The sequence below is a fragment of the Vicugna pacos genome, chromosome 18 (genome assembly GCF_048564905.1).
Source record: "Vicugna pacos chromosome 18, VicPac4, whole genome shotgun sequence".
Taxonomy (NCBI): domain Eukaryota; kingdom Metazoa; phylum Chordata; class Mammalia; order Artiodactyla; family Camelidae; genus Vicugna; species Vicugna pacos.
In genome coordinates this window covers 30,093,911-30,111,337 of record NC_133004.1, presented here as the reverse complement: position 1 = coordinate 30,111,337, position 17,427 = coordinate 30,093,911, and the positions used below count along the sequence as shown (strand labels likewise).

The following is a 17,427-nucleotide window of genomic DNA, read 5'->3' as shown; positions in this document are numbered from 1 at the left end:
GAATATATGAGGTATTTGGGGGGGAAATGATGAATATATTATAAATGTGTGTGGCTCCTCAACATTAACAACATACAACACTTGGCAGTGTAATCACAAGGGCACTGGTTATATTCCAGCCCCCAACCTTCCGTGTCCAATAATTAATTCCATACAGGCAGGGATTTTGCTGCTTTGTTCACTGATATTATCCTAAGAGTCTAGAGCAGTTCCTGGAACATAACAGCCCCTCAATAAATACTTGCTGAATGAATGAGCTGTTATCTTATCAGCAAGTCAAAGAATTCTGGAGTCAGGAAGGTCTAGGTGGTAGTGATGTACCAGGTAACAGAGCAACCCAGCTCGGAGGCCTGATACGGGAAAGGGGCTGGCGTGTAAATGGGTAAGGATAAGTGACATGAATAGGCCAAACTTCACGAAATGAATCAGAAATATATTAAGAATCCTTTTCTATCCACTCTTTTTTAGAATAGCTTGTTCACACAACTGTTTCGGGTATTATAACAAATGTATAAGAATTACAAAGCCCTTTCCATTGTATCTCTATTTTGCTAGTGTTCATATTCATCCTGAAAAACACTGCATACAAATAAAAACGCCTTCATAAAAATGTCTTAGTTTACCTTCACAGCCATGTTTATCAGAAAAGAACAGAAAAATGGTCGATATGTTGAAGATCAGTTACTATGATTCTAAAAATCAACTGATGACACTGAGCACATCAATGACCAGCCATATAATCACATCATCTTAGATTACTGCTACATGTTATCACCTCACACAGGGCAGGCAGTTCGAGGGCTTCTAACACTTTTTAAGGATCTGGTACTTTGAAATCCTCATAAGGTGTCTGCATTTAGGCTGTCTTGAGAGGGTCGCTTATATTGTAGTTCTCCTCTACAGCAGCAATCAGAGCCGTCTGTAGCGGTTGTAAGTAACGTCCCAGATGCAACGAACCAACTACAAGGCACTGTAGGTCCAGAAAGAAGACGTAACTCACTATGAGGGTACTGCTAACATGGGAAATCAGGTTCATCTTGCATCATTTTCTCTCAAAGCACAATAGTTAAGTCGCAAAATGACCTAGGAAGAGCAGCAGGAAAAGGACTAGAGAGAGACCAAAAATGTACATGGAATTCAACAAATACATATATTTTAAAGTTCCATAAGTGACTGTGGCTTCCACTCTGGTTAAGAATCGTTTGGCCGCTTTAAGCTGCCGTGTAAAGTTTGTCATCTCCCAGTGCCCACGAGGAGGATTTTTCTCATGAAATAAAGGATTCTAAAAAGTCAGTCTTGCTGGGTAAAAACAAACCAACAGACCAGCCCCTGCACTACCAGCAACATCATTCAGCACCCTGGAGCACACGCTTTATGTGCAACATTCTCAATGAATCCTTGAAAAAACCCTACAGCACAGGTATTACCTTCACTGTACAGTTGAGGAAGTCAAAGCTCAAAGGTTAACTTGTAAAAAATCAGGTGAGAAAGGCAGAATTCATCTTTAGGTAAAAAAGTAAGGTGGCCCAGAACATGGCTGGAACTTGAGACACTTGGATTCCAGTCTGGACTCTGTGTAGTAGCTGTATGACCACACTTGCAAGATGTGGATGGAAACAGTCTGTACTTCCTCACCTGGCTGTTTAGTTAACCTGCTGTCATATGTAAAGTATTTAGCTCAGTGCCGGCTTCAAATAAGTGCTCCAAATAAGGGCAGTTTGGTGGAGTGACTGATTAAGAGCAAAAACTGAAGCCAGACTGCTTGGGTTAAAAGCTGCTCTGCCATTTACAGCTGTGTGACCACAGGTAAAATCTTCAGTCTTTCGATGCCTTACTTTCCTCATCTGTCACGTGGGAACAGAAACAGTACCTATCTCACACAGTTGTTGAAAAGGATTAAATTATTAATGATTAAAAGTGAACCATATCTGATCCAGATTAGGTACTTCATAAATGAGGGCCATTATTATCACTGATTAATGTGTTATCAATGATTGTTATTTTTCAGTCCTGTCTCCAAAGCACATGTTTTTCATTTCACCATGCTTCTCTCATGAAGAACAAAATTGGAAATCCTATAACAACTTGCTTACTTTAATCTTCACTTAGATATCTCAAACAGAATGTTAACATCTGTATTATACCCTGACAAGTGCCTCCTCCCTAAAGAAAAGAACAATCCTGCTTCTTTATTAGTTTTCCTCATCTCAGTAAGTTTCCTAAAACCTGAAATTTATCCTTGATTCCTTCCTATACACAGCAAATCCAAAATATCACCAAGTCTCCAATCCATTCACTTTTCTTCAAATCTAAAACAACCAAGCCATCATCATCATCACCTCATGGACTATGGCAAAAGTATTTGTTGCCATTATTTGTTTTGTGTGTGTGTGTGTGTGTGTGTTACCACTTTCACAGAGCAGGAGTAAGAAAATAAGATAAATGTTAAACAAAACTTCCCAAGTTGAGAATAAAGGAATGGATCTGGAATTGAACAGGGAAACATAAGAAGCATTTCCCTAACAACGGGGAAAAGATGGGAATATTAGTGATCAATACTATTATCCAACCTTGTGCTAGAAGCACTGATTGATGAAACAGGACCCCAAAATGAGGTAAAGAGAGTAGCAAAGAAACAAAAAAGGTTAACATGTAAAAAACAACAGTTTTCCTATACACTGGTAATACCAACAAGAAAATGGGATGAAAAAAGATCCTAAATTTTAAGAGCCACAAAAACTGTAACAGAAGAGGGAAGAAAGCTAACAAAAATACTTAAGAAGTCATGTGTCATTAAATTTTACTGCAGGCCAGAGCAGACAACCTGATTAAGTACAGAAACTTGTTCCTCAATAGGCAGATGTAACAATGTTCCTTCTAAGTTTAATCCAATTATAAAAATTCTAACAAGAGTCTGTAAGTTGATTAAAGTGATTTAAAAATTCATGTAAAACAAACGAGAGGAGATCTATTATCATGCAACAGTTAAACACCTCTGCACTGCCAGAACAACCGAACAGAAAAAGTAACCCAGAAGCAGACCCCCAAGTGTAATTTGAAGGAGGTATGTCAAAGGTTAGCATTTTACGTAAGGAAGAGAAAAGGAATATTCAAAACTTTAAAAAGATGTTTTTAAATGAGACAACCTATCAAAAATAATTCTAAATGATTCAAGTGTTAAAAGATGAAATCTGAAGTTATCTGTGAATGAGAATTTTTTATACATAAAAGCAAAGAAACCAAAGCAAACATAGATTTAACTACTTACAAGAAAAATAAAGTTGTTTAATGTCAGAACACATCAAAAGCAAAACCCGCCAGAAAACAGCACAATACATTTTGCATATTAATCTAACGATGTTAGTGAAAATCTCCCTGGTCAAGACCTGCTTTGGAGGGGTGCTGGGGACGGTCTACACTTGCCTTTTGCTATATATCCCTATGCGCTTTAGGAACATAAGAGACGCCATCAGTAATTATTAGCTAAAATTCCATTTTCAGTCTGGAACCTACTTGATCCCTTCCCCAAAACCTAAATTAAAAGGCTATTTCAAAAACTATATTTACCAAGAATTGATCACAAAGACCTTTTTTTGTTATTAAAAGACACTGCAGCTTAGATAGAAAAAAATCTGAATTTGTTTGTAGGGGGTGGGCTGGGGAGGGGCGAGAAATACTAGTCTAAAGTTGTAAGAGAGCAGGATTTCTCAGCAATCATAACTAAAACGTTTCACAGAGTCAGAGACTATTTCAGAATTGGAAGAAGTCAAGTAATATATTTCCCTTACAGACAAGGAAGCCAAAACCCATCACTGCAAATGATCTAGAGAATAAACATACAGAACATCATTATGTAAAAGATGTTTATTACACTTTTCCAGGAAATGGTGAGAAGCAGTAGGACTGTGAGCCCGTGCTGACAGGAGGGAAGGGGACAGTTTAGTTTTATTGAGTGTAATACAAAATACAAATTTTAAACTAAGATCTGGAAGACTGGACTGAGAAACTTCTGAAACCCAAAATATCATCAGCGTCCTACTCTCACACAAAATTACCTTAGGAGAACTGATGGCAGCTGTAGTACCGCACCTCAAAAGAGAATACAGCAATGCATTACATAGCACCTATTCAGAAAGATCAAGGAGAATGAGTGGGGGTAGAGCAAAGACTGGTGGTAATTCAAGGGATTTATAAAGAAACAGCATAATTCATTCAGAAAGAATTTAGATCCAGAAAAATTCATATATGTTTTTAATTAAATATGTATCATGCAACAAACAAAATAGTTATATATGTGCTTTCTGCTTTAAAGACTTCCAAACACACCAGAAGGGAAAGGCCTTCAGAAATTAAGAGTATTTAGGTTTTACTGTATTTTCAGGAGGTATGAAATGTTATCATTGGGAATATGAGAGAATCTCAGATGCACAATTTCAAACAGCACTTGAGTGAGAAAGTTAAGATGTTTTCTTCAGTTATTGCAGCCTCTAGTCCAGAAGCTGGCAACCTTTTCCTGTAAAGGTCCAATTAACAAATATTTTTAAGTTTTGCTAGCCAGATGGTTCCTGCAGCAACTACTCTACCATAATGGCTTGGAAGCAGCCACAGATAACACGTAAATGAAAGGGCATGGCAGCCTTCCAATAAAACTTGAGTCGAATAGGCTGCAAGCCATCCTGTTCTAGGTCAAAGACAAAAGCAATACCACAGCCAAGTGCAAGGCCTGGGTCATGACTGGTTTCTGGTTTGAGATGGGGTGGGGGTGATGGGGAGACAACTACAAAAGACATTCTTAGGGCTGATGGTGAGTGCCTGAACCAGGTCAATGATGGTGGCAGTGCAGAGAGAGCAAAGTTAAGAGCTACTCTGGAGTTAAAATCAGCAGGGCATGGTAAACCACTGGCCTGCGAGGCATGGAGAAAGAAGGAGAGTCATGCATGATTTTAAGATTTCTAGATGGGTGACTAGATGAATTGGGGGTGCCAACCTTTTGAGCAAAGGGATCCGGAAGGAGAAACTGGTATGTAGCAAGGTAATGAGTTCAATTTGGACAGGCTGAGTCTGAGGGGCCCAACATCGGCTGAAGATATCCAGCAGACAAGGAACCTAAAACTGGGGAGAGAGATGAAACAAAGCCCTGGAGGAAATAAAATCTGAAAACTGGTCAAAGAAAAATGAACAAATGAAAGAGCTTTAAAAAGGAGGATGTGGTCAATAATAAGAAATGTAGCTATCTATTAAGATACAAATGGCAACATCTGAGACTGAGCATTCAGAAGATCAGTGGCCTCAGGGAGAGCTACCGTAATCAAGGGAGTAGGGGCCAGATTACAGAGGACTGAAGAGATGTATTAGGGATTACAAGCACAGATCCCTCTTCTAAGCATTCTGAAAGAAAGCAGAGGAGAGGGGTTCTACGTTAGCCTCAGAAGAATCTGAGTTTAAAGGCATTTCTTCCAAAGATCATGAAGACCTGAGCATGTTTACAGACCATGGGACAAGCTGAGAGCAAGAAGTAGTAGTTACAGAACAGCAAGGATGTAAACTGCACTGAAAAGACAGTCAGGAGGTGGACAGACAGCATTTTAATCTTTAAACATCTCTGGAAACTTAAAAGTTAACATTTTTTCATTAAAACAGCCCCAATTCTCAGTCATTCACCATTACAGTTCAAATGTCCTTAAGCTTCTTGAAAAATTTTTTTCAAATGTATGAAAAGCTATAAAATGTAGTACAAAAACACTCACATACTCCTTACCTTAAGAAATACACTACTGACCTAGAAGAAAATGCCTGTGTACCCCTTCTCTGATACATCTCCTTTCTTTCCCAGTGGATGACTGAGTGGCGACCATGCAAAATGCTGTATGTGAATTCATCCCTAAGCAATGTAACTTTTGCAAACTTTCTATTTTATATAAATGACACCACACTATAAAGAAACAAAAAGACATTCTTGGTACGATCTGCAAAAATATGAACATGGACTACATATCACAGGACAGTGCTGAGTACACCTCTCTTCGCTTAAGGGTGATCATGGTCTAACAGCTGTATAGAAGATTATCCTTATTCCTAAGAAATTACCCGTGGAAGTGCAATGAACATCACGCACACGTGTGCACACGTATGCATACTTAATGTGTTAACAACCTTTGGATGTGGGTACAGGCTATCAGGGGATTTGCCATGCTGTTTAACTTTTCTGTATTAACCACATCAGCTGGATGATAAATGTGGGCTGGAACACTCTGGCCCATAAGAACAATACTGCTGCCAGCCCCGGGAAGCATACTAGTCCCCCAAAATCCATTACCACATAGCCTGCAGGCACCCAAAATCACTGGTTATCTGGGAAGTGGCAGGGCCTGATACCTTAACGCTCTAAGAAACCAGCTGCAAAGAAAGAGGTCCTGCAGCGACAATGGAAACCATCACCAAGAGCGTGAGGCACAGCCATAAACTGCACCTAAGCCTGCAGAGCTGTGTGGCCCAACCAGCACAGGGTTCTATAGAACTTAAAATGAGAATGTAGAGGTAGTCAGGCAGGGTGCAAAATTAACACATTTTCCACAGTTTCCATCACTCCTGTTCATCCTCTGCTCCACTTACCTGCTAGCCTGTGAAGGCATTTAGTTTGTGTGAGCTCCGATTTAGAAAATAACTAACGTCATCTAGGCACTAGCCTTCCCCTTTGATTGCACTGAATAAATGGGAAATGCATTATGTGAGGACAAGGGAAGTGTATCCAGCATTCCTCATTTTTACCACAAAACTTTTAAGTAAATTTCTGTGTACGTATTAATTTAAATGTCCAATCTACTCCATTACCTATCTCTGTTCAGGAAACAAAAAAGCCAAATACAAATACAAAAAGACAAAAATAAAAACAGTTAAGATTATGTTCCCACAATTCTGAACTACATGTAATTCACAATAGACAATTTTTGTGTTTCTGGGCTATTGTTCATGCTGTTTATACTGTCCAGTACACTGCTCTTCATTGATCACAGGTTAATCTCCAATCTGTAAAATGAGGGTGATACTATCTAGTATGCAAAATGAGAATTACACATGTTACTGTAGTGTCTGGGTCACAGTAAGCACACCCCACACGGGTTAGTCACTACATCACTACCACCACCACCACCCACCCCGCCTCAGGAGCCTGGACGCACCTGTCTAAGAAGTCTTCCCTGATTCACAGACACTCAATGGTCTATTATGTGTCTAATATTTCTATTATCATTTCTAGTAACACCTACAAAGATATTTTAATGTAAATACGTGACAAATGCTGGTCAAGGGGGCACAGGTGTTTTAAAAAAGACAAAAACACAAATCTGATTCTTCTGCAGAATGCTTTGCCTTCATCCTCTGCATCCTTTAGTTGTTTGGGGATTTAATTCCAAATCTCAGAGTGCTGCACCCTACTTATTTCCATTAAAGCAGTCCACCTTCGTAAAGTTGTTTCAGAAACAGGCGGGATATTTTTCCTTCTCAGCCCTTTTTGAAGATTTCTTCCTATGCCCACATCTTAGGCCTTCTTCTCACCTGAATGTATACCTGCAACGCTTTTGGGTTTTTTGACCCATACCCATTTTTGAGAAATAAGATTCTTACACTCCTGTTGTTTCCATTTCAAAAACAGCTTTGTTCTTTCATTTCCCAAACTGAAAAAGCATATTCAACATATATTTTCTAAATTTACTATCCCACTTTCCTGTTTGTTTAGTATCATACTACCAGTGCTTAGCTTGCAGGAGGTACTCAAGCATTTGTTGCATAAATAACCTCTCCTATGTTTTAACCACTTTTTTTTTATGCTGACGACTCAATACATCTGCTTCAAACCTGACTGCCTAGATGAACTTCAAACCAAATTATTAATTGCTTGACATTAGACGTAATGACTAAACCAGACTCTTCCTCCTGAAAATGCAGATTGTTCTGTAAAAGTTTCAGGAAAGATACTCATTCAGTGCTTATATATGAGGCACTAAACCAGCTGCTTTGGGGTATCACATAATATAATCTTCTAAGCAACCTAGATCGGGTACTACTGTCCACACTTTACGGATTACAAAGAGGGGCAGATAAGTTAGGTGACTTGGCCAAGTTCACACAGATAATAAGTGTGGGGGTTGATGGCATGGGGGTTAGGGAATAAGTATTAACTCAGGTTGATAATTTAAGTTGGCATCCTTTCCAAGACCAAGGTGCTTCTCTAATTACCTACACTAGAAAAATCACATCTGTGTCCTCTTCCTCCTTACCTATCATACCCATCAGCAGATTGCCAAAGCACAGCATGGTTGTTACGAGTACAGCTTTGGAGTTAGACAGATCTTGACGTGAGCCCAGGCTCTGCTATTATTAGCTGTGACGTATCACAGTGCATTATCATGTACACATGGTACGTGTGAGAGCACGGAGGTAGGAAGTGAGTAACTCTACGTGGTTAGAAAAGGCTGCACAGATGACGCTCAGACAGAGGAAACAATTAAGTAACCTGCCCAAGGTCACATACGCTGGTACATGGTGAAGCTAGGATTTAAAAACCAGGTCCATTTGGCTCTCAAGACTTTGTTTGTTACCAATACACTACTGTTTTCATGTGTGGGAACCTTGATGCTCCTCAGCTCCCTAGATGGCTTGTGGTAAAGGTGTCCAAAAAGTCTGATAACTGAATGGACAAACCAATCGTCAGAACCTATCAGAACATGTCAAAACAAGCTGGGCTTTGAGAAAATTGTAATCACGTACTAGACTTCTTTTCTGCCTCACAATCATTACCAAGCTGAGAGAAGCCATTCTGAGGCAGTAACTGAATGCATGCACTCTGAGGATAATTTTCATGAGCGGCAGTCTTTGTATTACGGCACATGGTAACAGAGTGATCTCAAGCCCTAGTGTCTCGGGGCCTCAGCATCCTCTACTGAAAAGTGGAGACAAGAGCGACTCACACCTCACAGGACTGCTGAGGATCAGATGCAGTGATACGTACAACTGCTCAGCACAGAACTTGGTGGGGAGGGAGATGCTTGGTCTTAGCCATAGTCTTATAATCCATTTTAGCTACACGCTGTTTATTAAAATGGGTAGGACATAAGGGAAAGTGATTCATCATTTTAAAATTAAGATGGAAAGTCACCTTACAGGACACATTTTAAGATGCATAACTCCCTGTATAGAATTCTTATCTTACAACCCAGATACGGATGAATACAAATACATCACCAAAAAGCCATGGACTTACAAACTTGCTACACTGCTAATGATGGTAGTTGGAGTCTCGTAAGAAAGGCCTTCTCTCACCTGACTGGTTTTGGCTGTTCTGCACCTCTCCGTTATTTTGTGGCTGTTGGTTTGTTAAAGCACTGCTTTCTGACTGGCTGCTTAACACTTTAACAGCAGATCCCAGGTTTGCTGCTATGACAGGAAAATGCTGACCCCTCTTTAGAAGCTGTTTATGCTCCTGGTGGCGAAATCGTGGCGGAAGCTCCCGAGGATGCCGAGGCAAGGCCTGTGGCGGCGGCTGCGGCGGTGGCGGCTGCGGCGGCTGCGGCTGCGGCTGACTGCTGGCTGTGGCTCGCTTGGCATTATTATTAGTGCTGGTTGCTGTGGAAGTGCCGTTATTAGAGTTGGCAGGCTGAGGCTGGCTTACACTGGGCTTTATCTGTTCTGGCACTAATCCCAACAAAAGAAAAGGGGTGGAAAAGATTAGCCAGTGAAGTGTACCTCCGTAGCAAGCCATCTAAGTAAAAAGGCACTACGAAAAACAATCCTAAAAGAACAGAAGCTTTAAGTGCGCAGGGGTATCTTCCTTCGCAGGCTCAAGTGTTCTTGGGAAAGATCACTGCCAAGAGTAAAGTTTTACTTCTGGTAACTACCTATCCAATAAGGGAACGGACACCATCGGCACTCCCTGGCCTGGATGACAGCTCACGCTCACCGTCTCTTTCCCACATTATCCCTGATCAGAGAACAAGCGTTGATTAGACAACTGCGGAACTCACAGTAACTAAAAGAACAAATGCGGCAAGTCAAGTTCTGGCAATCCTAGAACAATCAATCCTCAGTTCCCCGGTAACTGCTCTTAACCTGCCTCGTTCTTAATGTGATTGGTCACTTTTTCATTTCTGAAAGACAGTACAAAAACAAGGGTAGAAAATAATTTGCTAGTTTCCTTACAAAAAGGCAAAGCTAACAATGTTTTTTGTTATTCACATGTAAAATCTGAATCAAGTAAGACAAACTCAGAATAGGGAAGTAAATACAAAGATAACAGAATGAAATCTATGAGACTAATAAAAACTGGAGAAATACCTTGGATGCCCTATCTTCAGCAAACCTGAGAAATAGCCATCTGTCTACTGTATGAACAAACAGAAACTATACTGAATCTGTGAACTCTTATGAGAGATTAAATAAGTAAACATACTGATGAAAATGCTCTAAACCAGTGAAAATACATCCAATCTTTAAAACTACTGAGAGGCAGCGTGGTATGTGAACTTTTGCTGCCAGATGGACCCAGGTTTCAATCCCAGCTCTGCCTTCAATAAGCTTTGTGTCTCTGGACAAGCCGTGTAAACCTGACTCAGCCTGTGGTCTCCTTTGTGAAACCAGGATAGCACCTATGCCTCGCAGAGCTATCCTAAGGTTGAGCATGTTAATGTTCACAGAGCACCAAACCCAAGGCTTCACAGGCGTGCTTCAGTTTATTGTGCTTCACTGTATTGCACTTCAAAGATACTGCATTTTTAACAAATTGAAGGTTTGCGGCAACCCTGCGTTGAGCAAGTCTGTCAGCTCCATTTTTTTCCAACAGCACTGGCTCACTTTGTGTCTCTGTCTCACATTTTGGTGATACAGTATTTCAAACTCTTTTGTTACTATATTTGTTATGGTGATCTGTGATCAGTCATCTTTCATATTACTAGTCTAAAAAGATTGTAACTTGCAGAAGGCTCGGGTGATGATTAGCATTTTCAGCAATACAGTATTTTTAAATTAAGGTGTGTACATTGTGTTTTTTAGACATAATGCTATAGAACACTTAATAGACTACAGAACAATGTAAACATAACTTTTATATGCACTGGGAAACCAAAAACTTTGTGATACCTTTTATTGCCATACTCACTTTACTGTTTTGTGTGTGGCAGTTTTATTAGCTTTTAAAATAAAATATATATATATATTATATATATACATATATATAATATATATAATGTATATGTTATATATAATATATATAAATATATATATATAATATATAATATATATATATATACACATTCACTTTATTACAGTGGTCTGGAACCAAACTCACAATATCTTTGAAATATGTCTGTATAGTGTCTATTTTTTAATGACTCGCACAATACCACCTTATACTTTTGTAGCAGTTTAATGTTTCTGTGAGATTTTGATGCATCTTCACAGATGCCACCGTCAGATAAATAAAGTGATACATCTCCATGTGGTCACGTAAGGACACAGAAAACTCTGCTCAATGGTTAAGAGTTCCAGACCTGAAATTAAAACAGCCCCACCAATGACTAGCTACTTTACCTGTGTTTTTTTCCTTGTCTATGTGGTACAGTCTTGGTCTAGTACCCAGTGTAATATAAATACTCAGTAAACAGAAGCTATTACTGTGGCCCAAATACAGGAAATATTTATCAAATGCCTGCCATGTATATGATGCTGTGATAAATGCTGGTCACTTCACTTGTTTCCAGTAGCCACCAACTTCCTCTTACATGCCGTCAGCTCCAGGGCCTCCTTCCCTTTAACAGGTAACAGCCTTACTATTGTCTTCTTTCTCAGAGTAACTGGAATTCGCCTACATCACTAATAGTGATACTTTCTAATATATGATCTTGACCTCTTCTTTTTTAAAATCTGATTTTGATTTTTCTAAAGTAATACAAATTTTAGTTCACAAGGAATTACATGGAAAAATTACAAACATTCCATCTACAGTCTGGAATCCTTTCTGTTCTTGAAGGTAACTGAAAACCTCTTATTAATAATTTGGGCCAAGTGCATTATAGGTCTAATTACTTTATGAAAATTTTGTCTCATAGACAATTTTATGTTCCCAGAATGTAGCAATAATGTATATTCCTTTGTCATGAAGAAAATAAGGAACTAGAATATTCTAAAATCTCTCTGAAACCAAAAGAAGATCAAGTAAATGTATCTATGAAATTATAAGGCACTTAAAAGTCTAACTCATCTTTCACATGCCTGGTACTGGGCTCAGCATGATATATGGCAATTTAATGTAATCTTAAAATGGTACAGTTATCTACTGTAAAAATACAAGCTTGTCTGCCACTTTATTACTAAAAAGATAAGATGTTGACAACAATTTAATACCCAAACAATATGTTATTTATGTGAGATAGCCACAGGAAAGTGCTCTTTAATGCATTCAAGGAATTACCTACATGCAAACACTGTGAATGACCTACATGAAGACATGGGTAAGAACTCTGATACCATTTCAGAAGTGACCAGGAATTTAGAAGCAGTATTTACCTCTGTCACCCAGCAACCCCACACCTACCTCAAAAATCGAAAGAACTCCTGTATTTCTTATCAATAAAGTGCCATGGGGTAAATAAAGCTGAGATAGATACTCATTTCCAGAGCGAGAAAACTTCACTAACAACCAGTAAAAACATTAGACGTGTAACTACAGATTATAAAACTAAACTAAATAATCTCAGATGTAAACATGGGATATAGTAGTAAAGAGTAAAGGAGAAGCTAACAGTGCATGTAGGTGTAGGGGGTAAGGGTGGCGTTGCTGGGTAGCAGATAAAAAATACTGAATAATTTTGGCTACTATATATGCGTAGTTAAAATTTCCATTAATTATGTCAGTAAATATCCAAACCACTGGAAGCGGGGAAAAAGGGAGGGGAAAATGACAAAACTTGATCTGTTCAACAGACACAGAGAATGCAGTAAAGAGAATTATTTCAAAATTGTGGTTACTATGAAATATAAAATGAGATGCCAAGCATAAGCCTCAAAGTATCCGTAATCACAATAAATGCGAATAGGTTAAATTCACTAGTTAATTAAAAGCTTTTTAAACAGGGTTAAGAAAAGAAAAACAAACTTAAAAAATATACTTTGCAAAAATCACTCCTGAAACAAAACAATACAGGAAAACTGGGGGGTAAAATACAGAGACAGATATACCACCAAGAAATGCTAACAAAATTTTGGAGAAAGCAATATTAATATCAGACTTTTAAAGTTCAAAGAGAAAAGCATTATAAAGAGATTTTGCATATTGATAAAAGAAACCAACTAAAAAGGTATCAACAGTTAAGAACCTTTATATACCAAATCTTGCTATCAAAACATGTAAACCAAATAGAGACAGAAAAGAGAAAAACTGATAAAGAGTAAAACCATATACTTTGAAATCAGGTAACAACTTTTTTGACAAACACCCATGGAGCAGTCATTAAAAATGTGTGCGCACACACACACACACACCCCATTCAGCACTAAAGAAAACACCAATTACAAAAAGTAGGAATACAGATAATATTTCTAGATTACAGTGCGATCATACCGAAACACTAGCAAATAAAACTGCCTTAAATAAATTTTGAGTTGAAGAGGAAGTAAATATCAAAGTTGTAGGGTTAGCAAAAAAATAAAAGTGAAAACAATATACCGAATAAATTTTAAGATACGGCTAAATCAGTGCTCAAAGAAAAATTCAGTCTTAATTATTCTCAGCAAATAAGAATGAATGTCAAACAACCAACTCAAGTTAGAAATCAAACTAAAAGAAGCAGAAAGAAGGAATCAGTAAAGAAAAAGTAGAAACCAATGACTTTAAAAGTGAACCAATAAATCCAAGGCAGGGTTCTATGAAAAAAGTAAAATACTAGTTAAAAATTAAAAAAAAATTAAATTTTTTAAAGAAAATGGAAAAAAATAAGAGGTGATTTTCTAAAATTAAGATATTTCTTTAGACTCAACTCTGTAATTTTAAAAACTGGAGGGAATTACTTAACACTGATCCCAGAAGAAGTAGGAAAACTAGATTAATTTGCATAGAAGAAATGGAGAAATTTAAGAAATCATCCATCAGGATCAGACAGTTTGATTAATACTACCATGCATTATTCTTCATATTTTTAAAACTACCATACTTTTAAGAAACATGTATGTTAGTCAAATGCTATCTAAACTGCTGCAGAGTACAGTATATGATGGAACACCAACATTAACTCTGTTACCAATAAATCAGACAAAATTTTAGTAATCCCAAACAATGGAGGAAAGAAAAGAAGAAATAAAAATAGTACTGGGAATATAAAAAAACAACTTTAAATGCAGCACCAAAAAAAAAGGCCATAGACAGCACGGAAATTAATGCATATGACTGAGTTCCAACAAAACTTCATACAGAAGAACAGGCAGTGTACCAGATGTGACCTGCAGGCCATAGTTTTCTGGCCTCTGCTCTGTAAAATATAATTTATCAAAATGAGCTCACAGAGGAGTAAAGGATCCTACAGTATAGTAACAGCAGAAAACATTGAAAAGATGCTCCAAGAGTTACCTCTCTAAAAAGTTCTCAGCCTAGAACACTTTACAGGGAACATGTAAATAAAAATCTTCAAGAAACATATAATATCAACCTTACATAAACTGTTCCAGAACAAAGAAGCACAGGCTGGATTCAAATCTTGGGCACTATCAAGAACACCAAAGATCTTCTGTGTATGTGGGTTACATCTATAGCTATTCAGCATACTAGAAATTTAAACAGAAAATTTCTAAAATATTTATTAATTCATTAAAAATATCTTTACATATTAAAATAAATGTTTTTTGAAAAATAACTATTTTTCAAAAGTGGAAGAAAGAAGCATGCACTGTTTTACATTTTGTGCAAATCTCTCTAATATTTGGCTTAACAGAAGGCAGGTGGAGTCTCTTATTTACTTCTGCATCAAATGTGCTGTGTGATTTGCACATGATGTAGCCTCTAGGAGACTCTACTATACACTCATGAGAGAATAAATGTGAACAAGATGAATAAAGTCTTTCTATTATTTTTAAAACAGATCTGAGCTTGTAGATCTCATGAAAGGTTCAGGAAAGTCTCTCAGGAATCCATATAAACTATGAAAACCACTGCTATAGGAATGCAGCTGAAAATATGGTTCTAGAATTCATTAAGTTTGAACTAAAACCCTGGATTTAGAAGGTCCAACAGATCTCCTCGATATAATTCATATGCATCCTTGTATTTCCAATGTCATGGTGTGATTTAGGCCCTCATCAATTTATTCTTGCAAAAACCTCCTAATTGGTCTCCTTGGCTTAAGTGTTGATCCCACCCACCCTTTCTTTCACCCTTTCTCAAAATCTATCATCTCTCTACCCTAAGTTATCTAAATTATTATTAAATTGCTCTCAGAATTAATCTAAAGTCCTTAGCATGGCCCCTATCTGCCACTTTTCCAGATTTATATCCTGTAACATCTGTACACATTTCCCTCTCTTCTACATCAAGTTATCTGCAATTCTCCAAAAGGAACCATGCTCTTTCATACTCCTTTTGCTTAAAATGCCTTGATACCTTTCATGCAGATCTTTTTGCCCACTACCTTTCCTAGGAAACAATTAATCCAACGCCCTCCCAACCCCCAACCCAAGATTCAAGATCCCAGAAGCTATTTATGACAATCAACTTCCCCTCCTCCACTCCTGTAAAACTCTCATGCATCCCTTACACGGCATGTGCTCTCTAAGTGCTGGTTTCTTTCTTTTTCTTTTTTTTCCTTCCTTTTATCACTGCCATTCCCAGCATCAAGCACATCATCAAGAACTACTGGTTGAATGAACAACTTAAGAACTATCAGCATATATGAGATGACTGAATCCAAAGAATAATTCAGAATGATACTGAGAATGAAATACTGTGGAACACTAACATTCAAGAGGCTGAATAATCAAGAACCAGTGAGGCAAGAGAAAGAATGATCAAGAGAGAGAGAAAGAATAAGGGCAATGATGGCAGTTGGGTTGTGTGCTGTAGAACAACCCACAGGTGACAAACCTCTGCTCTAAAAAGAAATCTCGAGCCAGTTTCCAGAGAGCAAGATAAGTTGAGTTAATATGATCATTAATGTGGGAAAACATCCTAATCAGCTGTAACATCCCATTATCCATACGAACAGAAAAGTATTTTTACAGGATTATTATTTCATTCGGCTGGTATAAAATATACATACTCACTACAATTTTTTCTTTTTACATTTTACATAGTCCATATCATGGTCTTTCGCAGTTTAAAGGAGATAGGCCAAATTTAAATTGGCCCAGAAATAAACCTTTTTTAAAAGTTTTGAGAACAGGAAAATTAATCACTCAAAGAATTTAAATCCACATCTTCCTGAACTGCACTCCAAATCAAGACGTTGTGAAACAATACCAAGTAAATTCATTTTTGCTACTTTTATGCATTTCCTAATATTTCTTCTGTAAAAATATCCTTTCACTCTGTAAACCTAAAATTGTTCTAAAAAATAGCTTATTAATTGGAAAAAAAAATACCATAGCAATTGTCTTAACATTCTAGTAAAAAATGAAGGATAAGACAGTTCGATATCCAAAGTTCTAAATATACCAAGTTCTAAATTTGTAAAAATAAATGTTGTTATGGTACTCTTATTCATTAATAGTGAAAATTATTCTAAATTAATATTTGCTTCTTTAAAGTAACATTTAAAATGCTATTTTAATACATTCATATCAGAAAAATACAGGAAAAAAAAATGAATGAACTTAAATACAAACCAGCCTTCTTGTATTACTACCAAACTCCCCAAAACACCAATTACCATGCCTTGATACCCCAAGACCTTCCTTTATTAGCCTTCTGAAGTCTACAATTTAGTTTGCATAATAGTTTTCATATTGGCTACACTGTAAATCTTCTAAAATTAATGGCATAAATAATCAGCATAGTACACAAAATGCCATTTTAAGACATGGTTTCACTTCAATAGAATGAAATATCAAATTGCCCTCCAGAAAATAAAAAAACACATATAGATTTGCACTTGAATTCTTAGTAAGCATACACAGAATACAGAGTGTTTGGGGAAAATTTTAAGTTCATCTAGAATTACTGTTTATAATCTCAACACTATCGTTACAACAAAAAAATAAAAGTCAAGATCTTTGAAGACAAGATGGCATGTACCAATGAAAGCACTTCAGAAAACAAAACTGTTCAATGATATTTTTAAAAAATTAGTGTCATGCATGGATAAACAGTCTTTAAAATCTTTATTGTAACTGTTCATCAGGCAACATCATAAATATTTATCTTTCTTCTTCTTAATGTTTCCAATATGTAATTAT

General features: G+C 37.3%; 1 protein-coding gene across 6 annotated transcripts in view; it reads right to left on the bottom strand.

Moving 5' to 3' along the window:
- TNRC6A (trinucleotide repeat containing adaptor 6A) overlaps positions 1–17,427 on the bottom strand; it is an 89,262-nt gene that overhangs the window by 35,137 nt on the left and 36,698 nt on the right. For 3 of the 6 annotated variants that reach the window (XR_012061172.1, XM_072942798.1, XM_072942799.1), the window contains exon 5: positions 9,319–9,690. The exons of the other annotated variants lie outside the window; for them this stretch is intronic. Coding sequence is in view for 2 of the 3 variants with exons in the window: in XM_072942798.1 (XP_072798899.1) it covers positions 9,319–9,690 (372 nt within the window). In the remaining variant the exon portion in view is untranslated. The remainder of the gene's footprint in view (positions 1–9,318; positions 9,691–17,427) is intronic. 6 annotated transcript variants of the gene reach the window in all.